The sequence below is a fragment of the Anomaloglossus baeobatrachus genome, chromosome 1 (genome assembly GCF_048569485.1).
Source record: "Anomaloglossus baeobatrachus isolate aAnoBae1 chromosome 1, aAnoBae1.hap1, whole genome shotgun sequence".
NCBI lineage: Eukaryota > Metazoa > Chordata > Amphibia > Anura > Aromobatidae > Anomaloglossus > Anomaloglossus baeobatrachus.
Window position 1 is genome coordinate 188,821,257 of NC_134353.1, and position 17,593 is coordinate 188,838,849.

The following is a 17,593-nucleotide window of genomic DNA, read 5'->3' on the forward strand; positions in this document are numbered from 1 at the left end:
AAAAGGGACATCAGGTTTTTTGGAGATGGATTTTTAACCTTGAGATTATTGTTATTTTTCAACAATTTTGGTTTGCAAGTCCTCACACAGTTCTCTTCTCTTCTTTCTGTTCTCCATACTTAGTGTGGCACACATAGACACACAATTCAAAGAGGGAGACAATTTCTCCTTTTTTATTTAATTATGTGAATTAGATATTGCCCACACCTATTACTTGCCACAAGGGAGTTTGAACAAGTATCACATGCTTCAAACAAAGTTGTTTATCCACAATTTTGGAAAGGTGCCAACAGTTTTGTTGGGCCCTTTTGGGGTGTTTTGTGTGAAATTATGTCCAATTTTCCTTTATTGCTTTTTTGTGTTCTCATTTGATTATTATATTAGGTGATTCATACTGCATAAACCACTTTTTTAATGAGATAAGCTATTATTATACATTGGTTTTAAGGACCATTTGCACTGCACAAGTGTTCTTAGTAACACTCGAGCACATTAACCTTGCTGTCTAACCAGGCTGCCAATCAACTAACAGACAAGGAAAACACTTCCTTGGGTGAATTCACCTTTTGTTCTGCCCAAAAGGTAATTGTTCTCTACAGAACAAATCCTTTGTATTCAGGACTTATGCTGCTGAGAACAATGGCAGCCTAAGTGCACTGTAAGATCTATTACCGATTATTCAGAGCACATTTGAAGCCATATTGGCCGATGTGTGGTATCAACTCTCTTACAGAGAAAACAGGGTTGCTTGGCAGAATATTCTCTCCTATGTATGGCAAAGTCAGGCAAGACATCTCTTTAATGTGTATTGGGTGCTTAACATTTTGTATTATTTGCTTTGTACATTAATGTTAATGGATTACCACTTGATCTCTGACTACTGTCACTACTGACAACTGTTACTCATCCTATATTTTCTAGTTGCATTGTTGACCTATTTTGCCTACTATTATGCCCTTTTGTGTGTGTTTTCAATCTTTTATTATTCTTGAGATTGATTTCTATATAGTTGTAAGTCAGTATTATTTTGACTTGATGAAACAAAAAATTCTAACATGTCCTGCAAAATATTAGTAACTCAATATGCAATGTGGGAGAACTTGATGACAAAGCACATGTCAAATCCCAGATATAAAAGGTCTGTGCAAGTAATAGACCCATTTTTCATTGGCAAACAATAAGAAAAAGTACAAAAATGTACAGTGCCTACAAGTAGTATTCAACCCCCTGCAGATTTAGCAGGTTTGATAAGATGCAAATAAGTTAGAGCCTGCAAACTTCAAACAAGAGCAGGATTTATTAGCAGATGCATTAATTTTACAAACCAACAAGTTATGTTCCTCAGTTAAATTTTAATAAATTTTCAACATAAAAGTGTGGGTCAATTATTATTCAACCCCTAGGTTTAATATTTTGTGGAATAACCCTTGTTTGCAATTACAGCTAATAATCGTCTTTTATAAGACCTGATCAGGCTGGCACAGGTCTCTGGAGTTATCTTGGCCCACTCCTCCATGCAGATTTTCTCCATGTTATCTAGGTTCTTTGGGTGTCTCATGTGGACTTTAATCTTGAGCTCCTTTCACAAGTTTTCAATTGGGTTAAGGTCAGGAGACTGACTAGGCCACGGCAACACCTTGATTTTTTCCCTCTTGAACCAAGCCTTGGTTATCTTGGCTGTGTGCTTTGGGTCGTTGTCTTGTTGGAAGATGAAATGACGACCCATCTTAAGATCCTTGGTGGAGGAGCGGAGGTTCTTGGCCAAAATCTCCAGGTAGGAGGTGTTATCCATCTTCCCATGGATGTGGACCAGATGGCCAGGCCCCTTGGCTGAGAAACAGCCCCACAGCATGATGCTGCCACCACCATGCTTGACTGTAGGGATGGTATTCTTGGGGTCGTATGCAGTGCCATCCAGTCTCCAAACGTCACGTGTGTGGTTGGCACCAAAGATCTCGATCTTGGTCTCATCAGACCAGAGAACCTTGAACCAGTCTGTCTCAGAGTCCTCCAAGTGATCATGAGCAAACTGTAGACGAGCCTTGACATGATGCTTGGAAAGTAAAGGTATCTTACGTGCTCGTCTGGAACGGAGACCATTGCGGTGGAGTACGTTACTTATGGTATTCACTGAAACCAATGTCCCCACTGCCATGAGATTTTCATGGAGGTCCTTCCTTGTTGTCCTTGGGTTAGCCTTGACTCTTCGGACAAGCCTGGCCTCGGCACGGGTGGAAACTTTCAAAGGCTGTCCAGCCTGTGGAAGGCTAACAGTAGTTCCATAAGCCTTCCACTTCCGGATGATGCTCCCAACAGTGGAGACAGGTAGGCCCAACTCCTTGGAAAGGGTTTTGTACCCCTTGCCAGCCTTGTGACCCTCCACGATCTTGTCTCTGATTTCCTTGGAATGCTCCTTTGTCTTTCCCATGTTGACCAAGTTTGAGTGCTGTTCACAAGTTTGGGGAGGGTCTTAATTAGTCAGAAAAGGCTGGAAAAATAGATAATTAATCCAAACGTGAAGCTCATTGTTCTTTGTGCCTGAAATACTTCTTAATACTTTAGGGGACCCAAACAGAATTCTGGTGGATTGAGGGGTTGAATAATAAATGACCCTCTGAATGAACTTTTCACAATTTAAAAAAAAATAAAAAAAGAAATAACATTTTTTTTGCTGCAGTGCATTTCACACTTCCAGGCTGATCTACAGTCCAAATGTCACAATGCCAAGTTAATTCCGAATGTGTAAACCTGCTAAATCTGCAGGGGGTTGAATACTACTTGTAGGCACTGTAGTACATTACCTTTTCTTTTTGCTCAACAAATCCCCATTTGTGTGGCATGAGAGTATCATCTTGTAAAAACAACACAAACTTAAGATATAGTTTCACAATATGTCTAGGCTACATGTTGGCCCTCCCAGTAGTTATGTGACTTGTGGCCTTTTATGGGTTTTGTTAATGTGTCTTAATAATGTACTGAATTTCTGAGAAGCTGGAATCCTATCAAATTGAAGAAGTAGTAAAGATGATAGTTACTCATAATACCATGATATTAAAGTCGTTGTCCACTACTTTTACATTGATGGCCTATCCTTAGGATAATTCATCAATGTCTGATCGGCCAAGGTCTGACACTTTGCACAACTGCCGATCAGCTATTCACTGTTCCGGCGGTGGCAGCAGACAGCCGGAAATGCTCGTTTCCGTGCTACTTCATCTTCTGATAGCGAGCGCGGCCGGGTACTGTACAACTGCTTCCTATTGAATAGAATGGGAGGCGAATTTGCAGTTTCCAGACGCGGCTACTATCAAAAGACGGAACAGCTCCAGAACTGAGCATTTCCAGCAACCTGATGCCACCACCGGGACCAAAAATGGCTGATCGTCGGGTGGGAGGAATGGGGTGTTGGACCCCGACTGATCAGACACTGATGACTTAGCCAAAGGATAGGCCATGAATGTAAAAGTAGTGTACAACCTCTTTAATTCTCATTGGAAAAGTAGGGGGTACATTTTAATTTAACTTTTGAATGAAATACTGAGATCTATATTTCACTTATGTAAACAGTTTCATAGCATCTCTGAAAACAGTTCTGAATTTTAAGTAAATTTGTACAGCAATACGTGAGCTAGAATAAAACATTTGACAATATCCTCTTGACAGAAGTCTGAAATTTTCAATAACATCTGTACATCAGAAAGGTTTTGTCATGGGATTATGGACTGTTCTATTTGACCTTGCTAGTAATGTGAGACAAACATGACACCATTGTTTCCAACCAGGCTTTTTACTGGGTATTGCAGATATTATTACGGTGAATTCCTCCTAGACCAAGTGATCCCGAGCTTTTTCTGTTCCTCTCATGCCCTCTCTTCCCCCTACCTATTTGTTTTATCTTGAAGTCTCACTTGGGTAATGTTATCTATTCTTTCTCAGCTTGTTGCCTTTTCGTGATCTAATCTTGATGTGTTCCTCATGAGATATTTCATCTTAACACAATATAAGTAAACTCTTTTTTAAGTGTAAACCGCGGCAGTGCTGGAAACACTTCAGCTCTCTGCAAGATTTAAAAATATCTTACTGAATATCATGGAGATTTTGTTAGATTTAATGCTTAAAGGGAACCTGTCAGATTAACACTGTATGAAAATACCATGCTAATTGGGCCCATGGTTAAATACGAAGTATTAGAATGGGTGAGAAGTTTGTTTTTGACTTTATGGTGCACCACTAGTTTCAGACCTGTAGGAGGGACTGCAGTGATGAATTTTTCCCTCTAATATGACCACTTAACTTTGCTTGACAATCTAATCAACACAGCTTCATATGAAAGTACAATATCAATCTAGCTTGAGTGAATATGCCAGCAGAAAGTAGTTATGGAGTAGTCTCTGCTACAGCACTGCCCATATGAGTAGAAGGAGCTGTGCATCAGACTATTAACAGTCACATTTCTGACTCATTCATAGGCGGGCTTTGCATGTTGCGACATCGCAGGTGCGATGTCTGTGGGGTCAAATCGAAAGTGACGCACATCCAGCGTCGCTGTCGACATCGCAGTATGTGAATCCTTTTACATACGATTAACGAGCACAAAAGCGTCGTTATCGTATGATCGGTGTAGGGTTCGACATTTCCATTTTGCAGCAGCGACAGGTACGATGTTGTTTCTCGTTCCTGCGGCAGCACACATCGCTGTGTGTGAAGTCGCAGGAGCGAGGAACATCTCCTTACCAGCAGTCCCGGCTGCAATGAGGAAGGAAGGAGGTGGGCGGGATGTTTACGTCCTGCTCATCTCCGCCCCTCAGCTTCTATTGGCCGGCTGCCGTGTGACGTCGCTGTGACGCTGCACGACCCGCCCCCTAAGGAAGGAGGCGGGTTGCTGGCCAGAGCGACGTCGCAGGGCAGGTGAGTGCATGTGAAGCTACCATAGCGATAATGTTCATAACGGCAGCAATCACAAGATATCGTACCTGCAACAGGGCGGGGACTATCGCTGCAACGTCGGTAACACATTGTTACCGATGTCACAGCGTGCAAAGCCCGCCTTAGGCTATGGTCAGACAAGCGTATTTTTTCCGATCTGAGAAAATGGGATAAATTATGCTAATCACACTCTGATCAGAACTTGATCAGAATGTGATCGGATTCTCTTGGATGTGAAAAACATTTTTTCAAAAATTTCTATGTTTTGCATTTTGTCAGTTTGTGAAAATCAAACAGCACTCGGATGTCATCCGAGTGCGGTCTGATTTTTTTAATGGAGCCATTGACTTCATTGTCTAGTAGGATCCAATGTTCTGATGCAATTTAGTCATACTGTGATTTTGTCTTTGGACAGTGGCTGTTAACTTGTTGAACAGCGATGTCAATCGCACACAGCAGCATTTAATATATCTAACATATGTTGGTAGGGGAGCACACAATTCTATGCACTCATCGGTGCACGCATGACGTGATTGTGGCAAGGTATTGTTGGGTTGACATGACAACCAGGGGTCTGCTGAAGACCCTATACTTGTCATGATTAGTCTCCTGTGAAAGCAAGCGGTTAACTTACCTTTATAGGAGACTGTGATTTTTGTTTTATAATGCAGTGTTTATGCACTGATTTATATGGCACAAGCAATCAGATGATTGCAGGTTCAAGTTCCCAAAGAAGACAAAAAAACCATTAAAAAGTTAAAAAAAAATATTTGGAAAAAATTATTTAAACATAAAAGTTCAAATTACTATGCTGTTATAGGCCACGGTTCCCCTTCTTTATGGGCTGGTTTCCGGACACCATGGGCTAGAACCTGGATCTCTTCGGGTCTTCTGGTTTTCCATTCTGACGTGGCTGCTGCTCGGCTGAGGCACAGCTTCCAGCACTTAGCGCATCTCCGGGAGGTGCACCAGTGTACTGGCTGTTCTGCAGCTAAGCCCCTAAAAGGCTCTACAGCGAATGCACAGGTATGAAGCGCTTTAATTCCTGAGTCTAAGTGCAGAACCTGCACTACAGAGCATATGCGTGACATGACATTGTCCTTTTGGTGGTCTTACATCAGCAAGCTTGATGATGTGGTGCCACAAGATTGGCTTACAGGTGGTCACCGCCGACTGCGTGTGAGTGTTTGGGGCAAGGTTTAGGTTCTAAAAAATCCCCACTTGTGCACATGGGTGCACAGTTATTATTTACATTGGAGAGAATGTTTGTTAGTAGATGCAGTCAAGGCGTCCTGGTGCCTTAGTGTATGAATGCTCGTTTAGCATGGGTGCTGGGTAAGCATTACTATTATACCTAGTGACAGGTAGTTGGTTAGGATCTACCTTTCTAGCATAGTGGTGTGTGCACGGGGCAGCATGCTCACACGTTCCTAGTCACTTGAATTTGCATCCTTTATTTTGTCAGCACACTTGTGGCCTGTTGAACTATCTTTAGTCTCCTTTTAGTTGTTTTAGAGCGTGTATGTTCAGTCTATGTGACATAACATAGGCTTCACTACACCAGGCTTGTGTGCAGTAACACAACTGATTGTGTGCTACCTGTGTGACGGTTAACACAGGGTATAGTGCACTCTACCTATTGTGGTCTGCTGTTGTCCAGCTAGTCCTCAGGACATTAGCAGCTCTATACCACCTTAGAGCATGGTGGACTTCGGGTTGCGATTAGAACTTTATTGTTTATTTCTAATCTGCCGACCCTTACACTATGCTTTTGTCCCATTATAAATAAAGCAATTACAAAAATACACATGTATTGTATTCATGCATTAGTAAAAGTTCGCTCTGTCAAAGTATGCCATAAATTAATCCAAACGGTAAACAGCATAAAATAAATCAAAACACCAGAACTATGTTTTCTTGTCCATCACAAGATTGAAATAAAATACAATAACATGCAATGAAAACATCGTATCTACCCTAAAATGGTATCTGTAAAAAGATCAGCTCAGTGTGCAAGAGACAAACCTTCAAACAGACCCATATCCTGAAAAATTACAGCTCTTGGAAAATGGCCACACAAATATATTTGTTTCCATTAATATAAAATAAACTATATGTGTAGTTTGGTAATCATACTCACCTGGAAAATCATATTGGCAGGTCATTTTTACTGTATAGTGAATTTGATAAGTAAAAAACAAAAAAAAATTGTAAAATTGCCCTTTTTTAATATTTTAACGCACATGGATTATTTTTCGCTTTTCAGGGCATCACATGATAAAATGAATGATGTTGAAAAATATAACTTGTCCTGTAAAATACAAATCCTAATATGGTTATGTGAACGGAAAAATCAAAAAAGTTAAGGGTCATGGAAGAAGGTGAGGAAATAACAAAAATGAGGGAAAAAAATAGAATATAGTCAAGACATAAAGGGGTTAATATGATATCCTGTTCACAGGAATCCAAATCATACTAGCCTGAATGAGAAGCTTTGTATTATTATCTACTCAGTAGTGGACAGCGGCTCATCACAGATATCTATTTGTGCAATATGAAGGGACAAGGATTCCTATAGATCAACATTGAACTTGGATATGCTGAGAGCAGCATGACAAGCAAATACACACTGTAGATGAACTGATAAACACACACAGACAGAACATTAGCTAGAAAACAATCCTATGCCCCAGGAAAAAAAACAATTTTAATCCCTGTATGATATGAAACAGAAGATATACAGTAAATAGAAATAGCATATGTGCTACATACCCTAACAATAACTCTGCAAACAACAATATGGTGGTGCCTGCTACATCTGGACGGAAAAGCTCCATGTGCTACATACAAACACTTGTAACCTACGTGATTTCCCGCTATTGTACCTATTATAATGCTTTTTCGGATGTGTTTCATTCAGACATTTTCCACCATAGACTCTGTACACTCTGCATCTCTACAAGGAGACTGATTTATCTTCTTAGTGCTGTTGGTCGTAATATCAAAGCTAATGAGGCAAATCCCTCATTATAAAAATCTGCTATAAGAGGGTGATGGAAACTATTTTGACACTTGTTAACACTTCTACCAACATGTAAATTAGTAAGTGAGGAGTTTTTGTAGAAAACAAAGTAAGGCTGAGTTCACATGTCCTGTAATCATCAGATAAAAGGGATAATGCAAAGATGCGTTGGCAAAATGATTTTTGGCGAATCCATTTTGTTAACATTGGAGTCTATGGAGAATTGATTTGTTAATGGATTGCTATTTATCTTCCATTTGAAATGGATCCTGTAAGAAAAAAAACAGATCTGTTACAAATGTAAGAAAAATGGATGACTAAATTGATATCCATTAATGGATCCATTCTCTATAGATTCCAATGTGAAAAAACGGATCCAGCAGACATCAGTTATTTTAGAACGGACAAAGAAGTTGTGTTTGCAGAACTTTTTCCCAATGGATCTCTGCAGTTTCCGTTCAAATGGTTATTACAGGACATGTGAACTTAGCCTAATACAATATATTTAACAATATCTAACAAATTGAAAAAAATATTTTAAATACTACATGAATAATGCTCAAATAAGATAATCTAAAAGACATCGGCCACTACTTTTTTATTAAATGCAATCAATATCTGATCATGGGGGTGACACCTGGCACCCCCAACTGCTCGGGTGTTACTGGGGCAGCAGTAGATCTCTGAGGCTGCCAAAATACAGCAACTCTGTCAAAACTATACCAGCATAGTATAGTAGACAGGTACTACAGGTACAACCCCTATTAATTTGAACCTGTTTTAAGTCACTTAATAAAAATACTGCCTTTTGTGACCTCAACCTATCTTTTTAGGGGAAAACAAATGGTAATCAGTGATAACCACCAATAGTATTTAAGGTATGAGAACAGGTCTAATATTCAACTAATACAACTACAGAATTTAAAAAAAATAAATAAAAAAATACTTTTCATAATGCTCACCTTTTGTGAGGTGGACAGTTTCAATTCTTGTAGTTTAAACAGAGTGTGCATTTCTGCATTACGGAGATTTTTTTTTGGTTTTAAAAATTAAGGCTTGCGTTTCCTGAAGTGAATTAGCACACCTTCCGTGACACACAAGTCTTGGCGCCAGGATTTTTGTTTGTTAGCAGAATTATTACTGAGAGGCTTAATACTGGCCTCATTGTTTGCAGTTTGTGAAGAATAACTAAAGTTTGGTGTTAAGGTGCTTTTACATGATATAAAATATCATGTAACAGTCACACAAAGTGACTATAGAGGTCCTGCACCTTCCAATATCACTTGAATTTTTGGGTTATTATTCATCGAATAATTTCTATGGGATTCAGAACCTCAGGAGTACACCACAGTTAGATTTGGGCCTGTTCTTTATTTTCTATTAAATGGTGCTACTTAGTCTTTCCCTATCTGTTATACTAGCATTAATTCTCCATCCTGTTTGGAAAAATACACCAACTAATATTTATTATGCATTGCTATATATAGCACCATAATATTCCAATAGCTGCAGGGTATAATAGGGAAGAAAGTACAGCTGAACCTTATGCCATTAGCTAACTCAATAAGTCTTCTGAAGTGTGTGAAAAGGTGCTGGTTATTTTTTTGTGATCGACGAAGCTAGTGTTTGAATTTTCAAGGTCATGGGAATTTCAGGAAATTTGACTTGAAAATGACTCTTCTCAGATCTCTAGTCATTCTGCATAATAATAATAATAATAATAATAATAATATTTATTCACTTATATAGCACCATTAATTCCACAGCACTTTACAAACATTGGCAACACTGTCCATATTGGGGCTCCCAATCTTCATTCCCTGTCAGTATTTCTTGAGTATAGGAGTACATGCATAATTTTAAAGGGTTTGTCAACTAAAAAAGGAATCAGCTGTGTGTATCGGGATGTTAAGTTACTATAGGGTGACATGGCTACTTCTAACATGTTAAGCTGAGTTTATCAGTAAATGCACATAAAGTCCATAAGAGACATAGGTAGGAGATGCTTTATAGGTTTTACCTCTGTGGCTATTTCTTGCGGCCTTCACCTCCTCACCCTTTAATTCTATAGTACACAGGAGTCCATCTATAAATTGACACATATTTAAAAATATCTAGAATGAAATAAGACATGATTGCAGTTCTCTCTTGTATTTTCATAATGTATTTAGTCCCCACCTCAACCAACAGTTAAATCTCATAGCACAGAAATATGACGTGCCAAACAGTTGTTAAGCTAGTGAGACAGGAGATCCCATCAGCTTTAAAGATTCAGAACTCTTACTAAATTACAGAAATGTTTAAATTTGTATTATATACTGTATACTGTATATTTAAGAAATCTTTTACATTTTTGTCTACCTTTATGTTATGATGTTTTTTTAACCATTGCATTGTAGGTAAGGTATTTATATAGACATGATTTCTTCTTTGTAAAATTATCTTCTGGTCTATTTTCAGTTTCGATCTTCAATTGGTGGTAGATTATTTGTATTGGCTTTTTTTCAAAATTTATGGAGTCAATAAATCAACTTCTGAAATTATATTTTTATATGAATTTGAATATGCTTTTATAAAAGAAAATGCAAAATGAGTGAAAATGAAAATAAAACAAACTAGAAGAAGACAATCCTCATTCCTCACTGAATATTATAATGATTCTATTTTGACAAAACTCATAACCTCTGAAGTTTTGGAGCTCTGTAACAGACAATGGCAGTTTCTGCTTCTAGAAAAAAATGAAATATAAAATTAATCGGAATAGAATTATTGATGTATTACATTTGTTGTAAAACCATGGTATAAAAGGGAACTAATATAAATAATAGCCCAGTTTGTTAAAACCATATCAGTATGACCTACTAAGGCATATATAAGGACTGTAATAGAGGGGATTAGTGGATTTCCCAACTAGAGTCCAATTAGCCGAAATAAATAGCTGAACACAGCTACCATGAAATCAAGAGATTCTCCTTCTGGAATACAATGGCTAACTTAAAACTTACCTATTAATTTCAATAGCTACCAAGTAAAAGTTAACTAAGGTACCTATGCAGGAGGAACTCAATATAACTGTTGCTCGGAGATAACAGGGAATAGAAGGTGAGGCCAGGACCAGGTCTCCTGTAATTAGCTTTTAATTATGGGATCTGTTCTCTCTAAGGCTGAGTTCACATGCCTATAACCATCTGTTAGAATGTATCCTGCAGAGATTAGTTGGCAGATTGATTTCTGCCAGATCAGTTTTTTCAACATTGGAGTCTTGGAGTCTATGGAGAATGGATCTGTTAATGGATTGGTATTTATCTTCCACTTGTAATGGATCCGATAGCAAAAAAACAAATCTGTTGTAAATGCAAGTATAATGGGTGACTAAATAACAATCCATTAACTGATCCGTTCTCCAAAGTCTCTCTCCAATGTTAAAAAAAACGGATCTGGAAGACATCAGTTTTTTAAGAACGAACAAAACGTGTTTTCACAACCTTTTTCACAACACATCTCCGCAAGATCTGTTCTAATGGATGGTTTCAGGACATGTGAACTTAGACCTATAGTGGTTGTATAAGCCAGATAGCTTTCAACAGATATTAACACTTTGGGGCATATTTTCTTTGTATTTACATGTATATATTTTAGTTATTGAGTTGTTGTTTTTTCGCAATTGTGGCTTCTTAAAAACAATTGTACTGTTTTCATTTTAAGGTATTTTGATCTTTTGCTGTCTTCAGAATTAAATGAAAAAGCATCAGTGAGCTAATTCTGATAGAAAAGTTTATAACTCATCAACAAATTTGTTACACAGCCAACTTCTGACTCTAAAGGCCATGTCTCACTAAGTGACATCGCTAGCGACATTGCTGCTGAGTCACATTTTTTGTGACGCAACAGCGATCTTGCTAGCAATGTCGCTGTGTGTGACATACAGCAATGACCTGGCCCCTGCTGTGAGGTCGCCGGTCATTGCTGAATGTCCTGGACCATTTTTTGGTCATTGCTCTCCCGCTGTGAAGCACACATCATTGTGTTTGACAGCAAGAGAGCAGCGATCTGAATGTGCAGGGAGCAGGGTGCCGGCTGCTACGGACGCTGGTAACCAAGGTACACATTGGGTAACCAAGCAAAGGCTTTAGTTGGTTACCCAATATTTACCTTGGTTACCAGTATCCGCAGCTTCTAGAAGCCAGCTCCCTGCTCCCTCCACACATAGCCAAAGTACACATCGGGTTACTAAGCAAAGCGCTTTGCTTAGTAACCCGATGTGTACTATGGTTACCAAGCACAGCGTTGTTACACGGGTCGCTGGTGGCTGATCTCTGATCGCTGTGGAGATCTAAATGTTTGACAGCTCACCAGCAACCATGTAGCGATGCTCCAGTGATCCCTGCCAGATCATATCGCTGGTTGGATCACTGGAGCATCGCTAAGTGTGATGGTACTTTAAGGGTAGAGTTATACTTGCATATCACTTCTGATGTGAGAGCATTGGCTGCGATATGGTAATGACCCTTGGTTCCTGCTCTGCTGCAAGTGTGAGACGAGTGTCATGAGACTGTGATCTGTTTCTGAGATTGGATCACAGCTGTGGAGGAGAGGGAGGGATTAATCCCCCCATATACTCCATTGTCAGCCTCTGCGTATATTGCACTGCACTTGAATGACATCTGAGTGCAGTCGATGTTTCTCTTGCTCCCATAGAAACGTATGTGTGCAAGTGACACGTCTTTTGTAGACAATCGCAGTATGCTGCAATTTTTTTCACTCTGTGCAAGTGAGTGCTGTCATTAAATCTAAGGTGAGGTATGGGGCATATTCATTCAGGAAGCAGAAAACTGTACAAAGCCACTTACATATTAAATAAGACATTTGGGGTTTTTTAAAAAAAAAAACAAAAAAAAACTATAGTAGTGAAATCTATACTACAGGTGTGACTTTTATATGAGCTAAGTTTCTATCAAACTGGATTAATAATTTACATTGAGTTTTGTGGTCACAGTTTCTCCTAAGCAAGAGTTTGTCCTAGTATTAGACAACCCCTTTTTTAATTATGTAAATAGTACATTATTAAATAGTCTAGTTTACTGTCTTGTTATACTATGAATGAGAAAACAGACAGTTAAAAGCACTGTGTAGCAATATGTAAATAATTTTACTGTACTTATTACTTAGCTAAATATGTGTGATGGCTCTATTTATCATTCATGATTGCAGTGAGTGTCTTGCATTGAAATTAATGTGCTACGTTGAAGAACATAATTAATGTTACGGTATTAAGATAATTACAATAACCTTGTTTTTCTAAAATTATACCTTTAGGATTTCGGAGATGATGGATCCTTATACATTACCAAGGCTACCACAACCCACATGGGTAATTACAGCTGTCATGCTGATGGCTATGATAAGCTTTATCAAACTCATATCCTCCAAGTGAATGGTAAGCAGAACACATTTAATGACAGGAATATAAAAGTGAACCGTGTTTAGAAATTATACATTCTATCTAAAATGTTACTATTTCAGTAATGCAGAAGTAACAGGCAGCGGTGTGTGAAAGTAGGGGATTCAACAAAGGGGTTTTTTTTTATAGGCACAAAGATTTTGATCAAAAATCTATTCAGATCCTAATGTCATCAAAATGCTGCTCAAATTCTAGACATAGGCTAGGCACATGCACAATTAGTTTTTTCCTATGTCACTTTTTAGTCTTTGGCTTCATCACTAGAAATGGGTGAACCCGCAGATGTTCGGCTTCAGCGGGTCCCGCTGGACTTAAAAGAAAAAGTCTGGTTCAGGACTAGACTTGAACATGAACTTGGCCCCAGACCCAGAACTCCATAGATATATTTTGAAAACCTAACTCTCACCACATAGTTTTAGGAAAATTTCTACTTGTCACCAGTCTGCAGCCATGAGTGTGACTTTAGTTTAAACAAAATAAATTAGTCACAGTGCACCAGGTATTGTGGCTTTATCTTTCACAAACCTATAACTGAATTCAAACAAAGGAGAAAAAGACTGGACACCTCAGATAAGCAACAATTAGCTTTGCACTGTCCTGAAAAAACCGAACCGCTATTGCGGACAAGGGACACCTGCCCCGGAGCTGCACGCTCTAACCGAGACCAACGTACAAAATCCAGATCCAATCAGGGAGGAAGAAAAAATCAGCAACTCACCGGGAGATGAAAGCAAGTCTTCTTTATTGTGCAGACACGGGTTATATGTGATGCAGGAAGGGGGAGCCGAAGCCTCGGACAATGGTAAACCATTTTGTGCTGGTGTGGCGCTTCTATGGGCCACACCAGCTCCAAACAGTTTACCGCTATCCGAGGATTCTGCTCCCCCTCCCTGTACCACATGTAACCCGTGTCTGCACAATAAAGAAGGCTAGATTTCATCTCCCAGTGAGTTGCTGCTTTTTTCTTCCTCCCTGGTTAAAGCTATAACTGCGCTGCAGCAGGAACAATGTTGCAGAGCTCTGAAAACCATCTGTATTACAGCGCTGTGCAAGAGTTTTGGATCTCAGGCAATATTGACAGTGAGAGTCAACTGTGTGAAGGTTATGTTTAAGGGGCTTTTTAAAATAGGTTTTCTGGAAGGGAGGGTCTAAAAATATTAAACTGCAATACACCTCCAACTGATGGCAGCCTGCTGTTGCCTCTGGGTAGAGTGCATTACATAAGCAAATCCTTGCTGCAATGACTGCCAAGTTCCCCTGACTTTTACCAGTGCTGATTACTTGGTGTCCACCTTTCTGGATGGTTGCTACTACATGAAGGTGACATGGATACTTCCATCACTGAAGTGTGACCGAGTCCCCTCTTCATCACAGCCACAGTACCACCAAACCCAAAAATGAAAACAGAGTCTTAGTGCATTATCCAAATTATGCATTATCCATATTCAGACAGAGCTGCCTGCTTTGAACAATGATTTTTTTAAAAAAAAAATAAATGCTTTGGATGAGTGGAAATGTATGGGTGGGCCACTTCAAGTCTAACACACAAAACAGTGTGTATACACCATGCTTTGCTGTTGAAATATCTATGAAAGCTGATACTGCATTGCATTTTATAGCTTTGCGTATCTGTCCAAAACCACTGTGTACAGGCAACTTAATCTGTTAGTGGCCACAGTACCACCAAACCCCAAAATAGAAATTAGTCCATGATTCAAAGCTGTTGTATTCAGACAGAGCTTCCTCTTTTGAGCAATTTTTTTTTCTAAATATATACTTTGGATTCCTGGGATACACACTGAGCAGCATGTGTGTGCCACTTCAAGTTAAAATGGTTTTGACTGGCAGCAGCAAGTCTAAGTGGCATACCTCGTGCTCGCTTCCAAATCCAACTACAAGCTTTTCAAATGCAGCAACTAGGCTGTCCACCACTGGTGCAAAAAATTGGCTCCTGTATAGGAAGTGTTAAAAGAGGCAGTCAAAGTATCAGTGCCCCGATGAATGCACAGAATTGCCCCCTGAGGAGCATGGCCATCTTTTGTCAATGTCACCCCCTTAAAAACAAGCAAAGCAAGGAGAACTTCAACAAGTCAGGCACATATCAGTTTTGGTTTTTGAGCACTCTTTTGGATGGGGTTCAATGGTCCATCTCTGTTTTAATTGGCTGCTCTGTGCTGGATCTCAGGCAAAGAGAGCTGTGAGGGTCAACAGTGTTAATAGGCTGTTTAGTGGCCTTTTTATATATATATATATATATATATATATATATATATATATATATATATATATATATATATATATATATATAGGCTATATGTTGATCTCAGGCAAACTTAGGTGTGAGAGTTAACTTGGATAAGAGGCTGTTTAGGGGCCTTTTTTAAAATTTGGCTCTCTGTGGTGGAACTCTTGGCTCTTAGGGGAACTGGAAATACAGGCTACACATTTGAGGCAAATTTGTCAAACTTCTTGGTCTGGCAATCTTGGCTGTTTGAGGCAACTGTTTAGAGAGGCTCTGTTGAGGCATACACTTAACTTATGCCTTGTGGTTAAACTTTGGCAAACTTGGCTGTGTGGGGCAATGTTTAAAGAGGCTCTGTTGTGGCCTGCCTAGATTTGAAATTTACACTATGTGGTTAAACTGGCAATCTTGACTGTGTGTGTGAACTGGAATACAGGCTATATAGGGGAAATTGGTTAAACTTATTGCTCTGTGGAGGGCCTCTGGCAATCTTGCCTGTGTGGGTGAACTGGTAAGGACCTGTAAGGGACCTTTTAAAATTCTTGGTCTGTGGAGAATCTCTGAAATCCATTTCTGGGGAGGCACTGTTAATTTTTTTTAGTTTCTTCATTTAATTGCTATGTAACCATAATTGCAAGGATGACAGAAGCCTTTTAAGTCATTACCAACCACTTTTTGTTTGCAGGGCAAATGGCTTTCCCTTACCACAATTTAGGTTCCTTTTTTGCTGTTTCCTAGCCCTTAATAGAACCATTTGAGATTTTACTGAGGGAACAAGACAAGTGGAGAGTCAGGAAGTCAGGGAGCTCAGACAAGAAGGACAGAGCAGAGGACAGGGAGAGGAGTCGGGGTAGCAAGATGAGGATCAGAATGAACTCATGGGAACCAGAAGCGTACACTGCAAAGCAGGAACTATCACTGGCAAAGTTCTGGTGGAAACAACCCAAATAAAGCAAGGTGATGAGGCACCAATAAAGCCCCACCCACTGGTAAGAACTCAAGAAAAACAAACAACCGAGCAATAGACAAAACCCAATGGCTCTGCAAAGAGCAGAGCCAAAGGTGAATCGTGACAATAAATATTCAAGTATTTACAGACCATCTTTTATTCTATATTTAGAATATTTACAATATCCGAATATTTATATATTTATTTTTTATTATTTTCCTGTTGAAAAAAAAATCCCAATTTAATTTGTACCACTTTAAAAAGTTGAGATACTAAAAAAAAGAATGACATATTTTTATTCAGAGGACTGAATATACCTAACATCAAATCTAATGCCTGAGGCACTAAAAAATGTTTCTTTCATTTGTTCCCCAGTATTATTACTGCACAAGGATGTAACACCAAATACTGTGAAAGGAAAAGTTCACAAACAGACATGCGATACTGAATCATTTGTGTCTATAAAAAATGACAAAGTTAATTTTTTTTAATTATTTCTTCGATTTAGTTCTCTTTATTTAGTTTTAGGACTTGTGTGAAAATCTGATATAGTTTTAAGTCAATTCTATTCAAAAATTTGGAAAATGATGATGGGTTCACAAACTTTCATGCACCTCTGTACAATATCTGTGAATTTTCAGATGTTTTTGCAACATTTTTGTAATACAACAACAGATGCAATAGTAGAGTACATTAGAGTTAAATGTGAAATCATTTCAGTTTTTTTAATGATTGCACTTATGTCTTAACTTTTCAATAAACTTGTTACTAGTATGAACTACAAATATTCTGAAGATGCTTTTAAAAGCAGATGAATAGCTCACCTCTTCCAAGGTTTTTGTGGAGGTTAGTTGTTCTTTCAGAATGTAATGAAACCATAAGCATGTTGATTAAAAAGGGTCATAAGCCAAGTTAAAAGCTTTGGTTATGTCAAGAGGCAGAGTAAGCACAGTATTTCCTATATACAAAATACAATTAGAAAAAGGAATAGAG

The 17,593-nt window shown here is 38.8% G+C and overlaps 1 protein-coding gene across 2 annotated transcripts in view; it reads left to right on the plus strand.

Annotated features, from left to right (window-relative positions):
• The window catches only part of FSTL5 (follistatin like 5), a 1,179,512-nt gene that overhangs the window by 883,759 nt on the left and 278,160 nt on the right, over positions 1 to 17,593 (plus strand). For both annotated transcript variants that reach the window (XM_075347385.1, XM_075347392.1), the window contains exon 8: positions 13,265 to 13,385. In XM_075347385.1, coding sequence (XP_075203500.1) covers positions 13,265 to 13,385 — 121 coding nt within the window. The remainder of the gene's footprint in view (positions 1 to 13,264; positions 13,386 to 17,593) is intronic.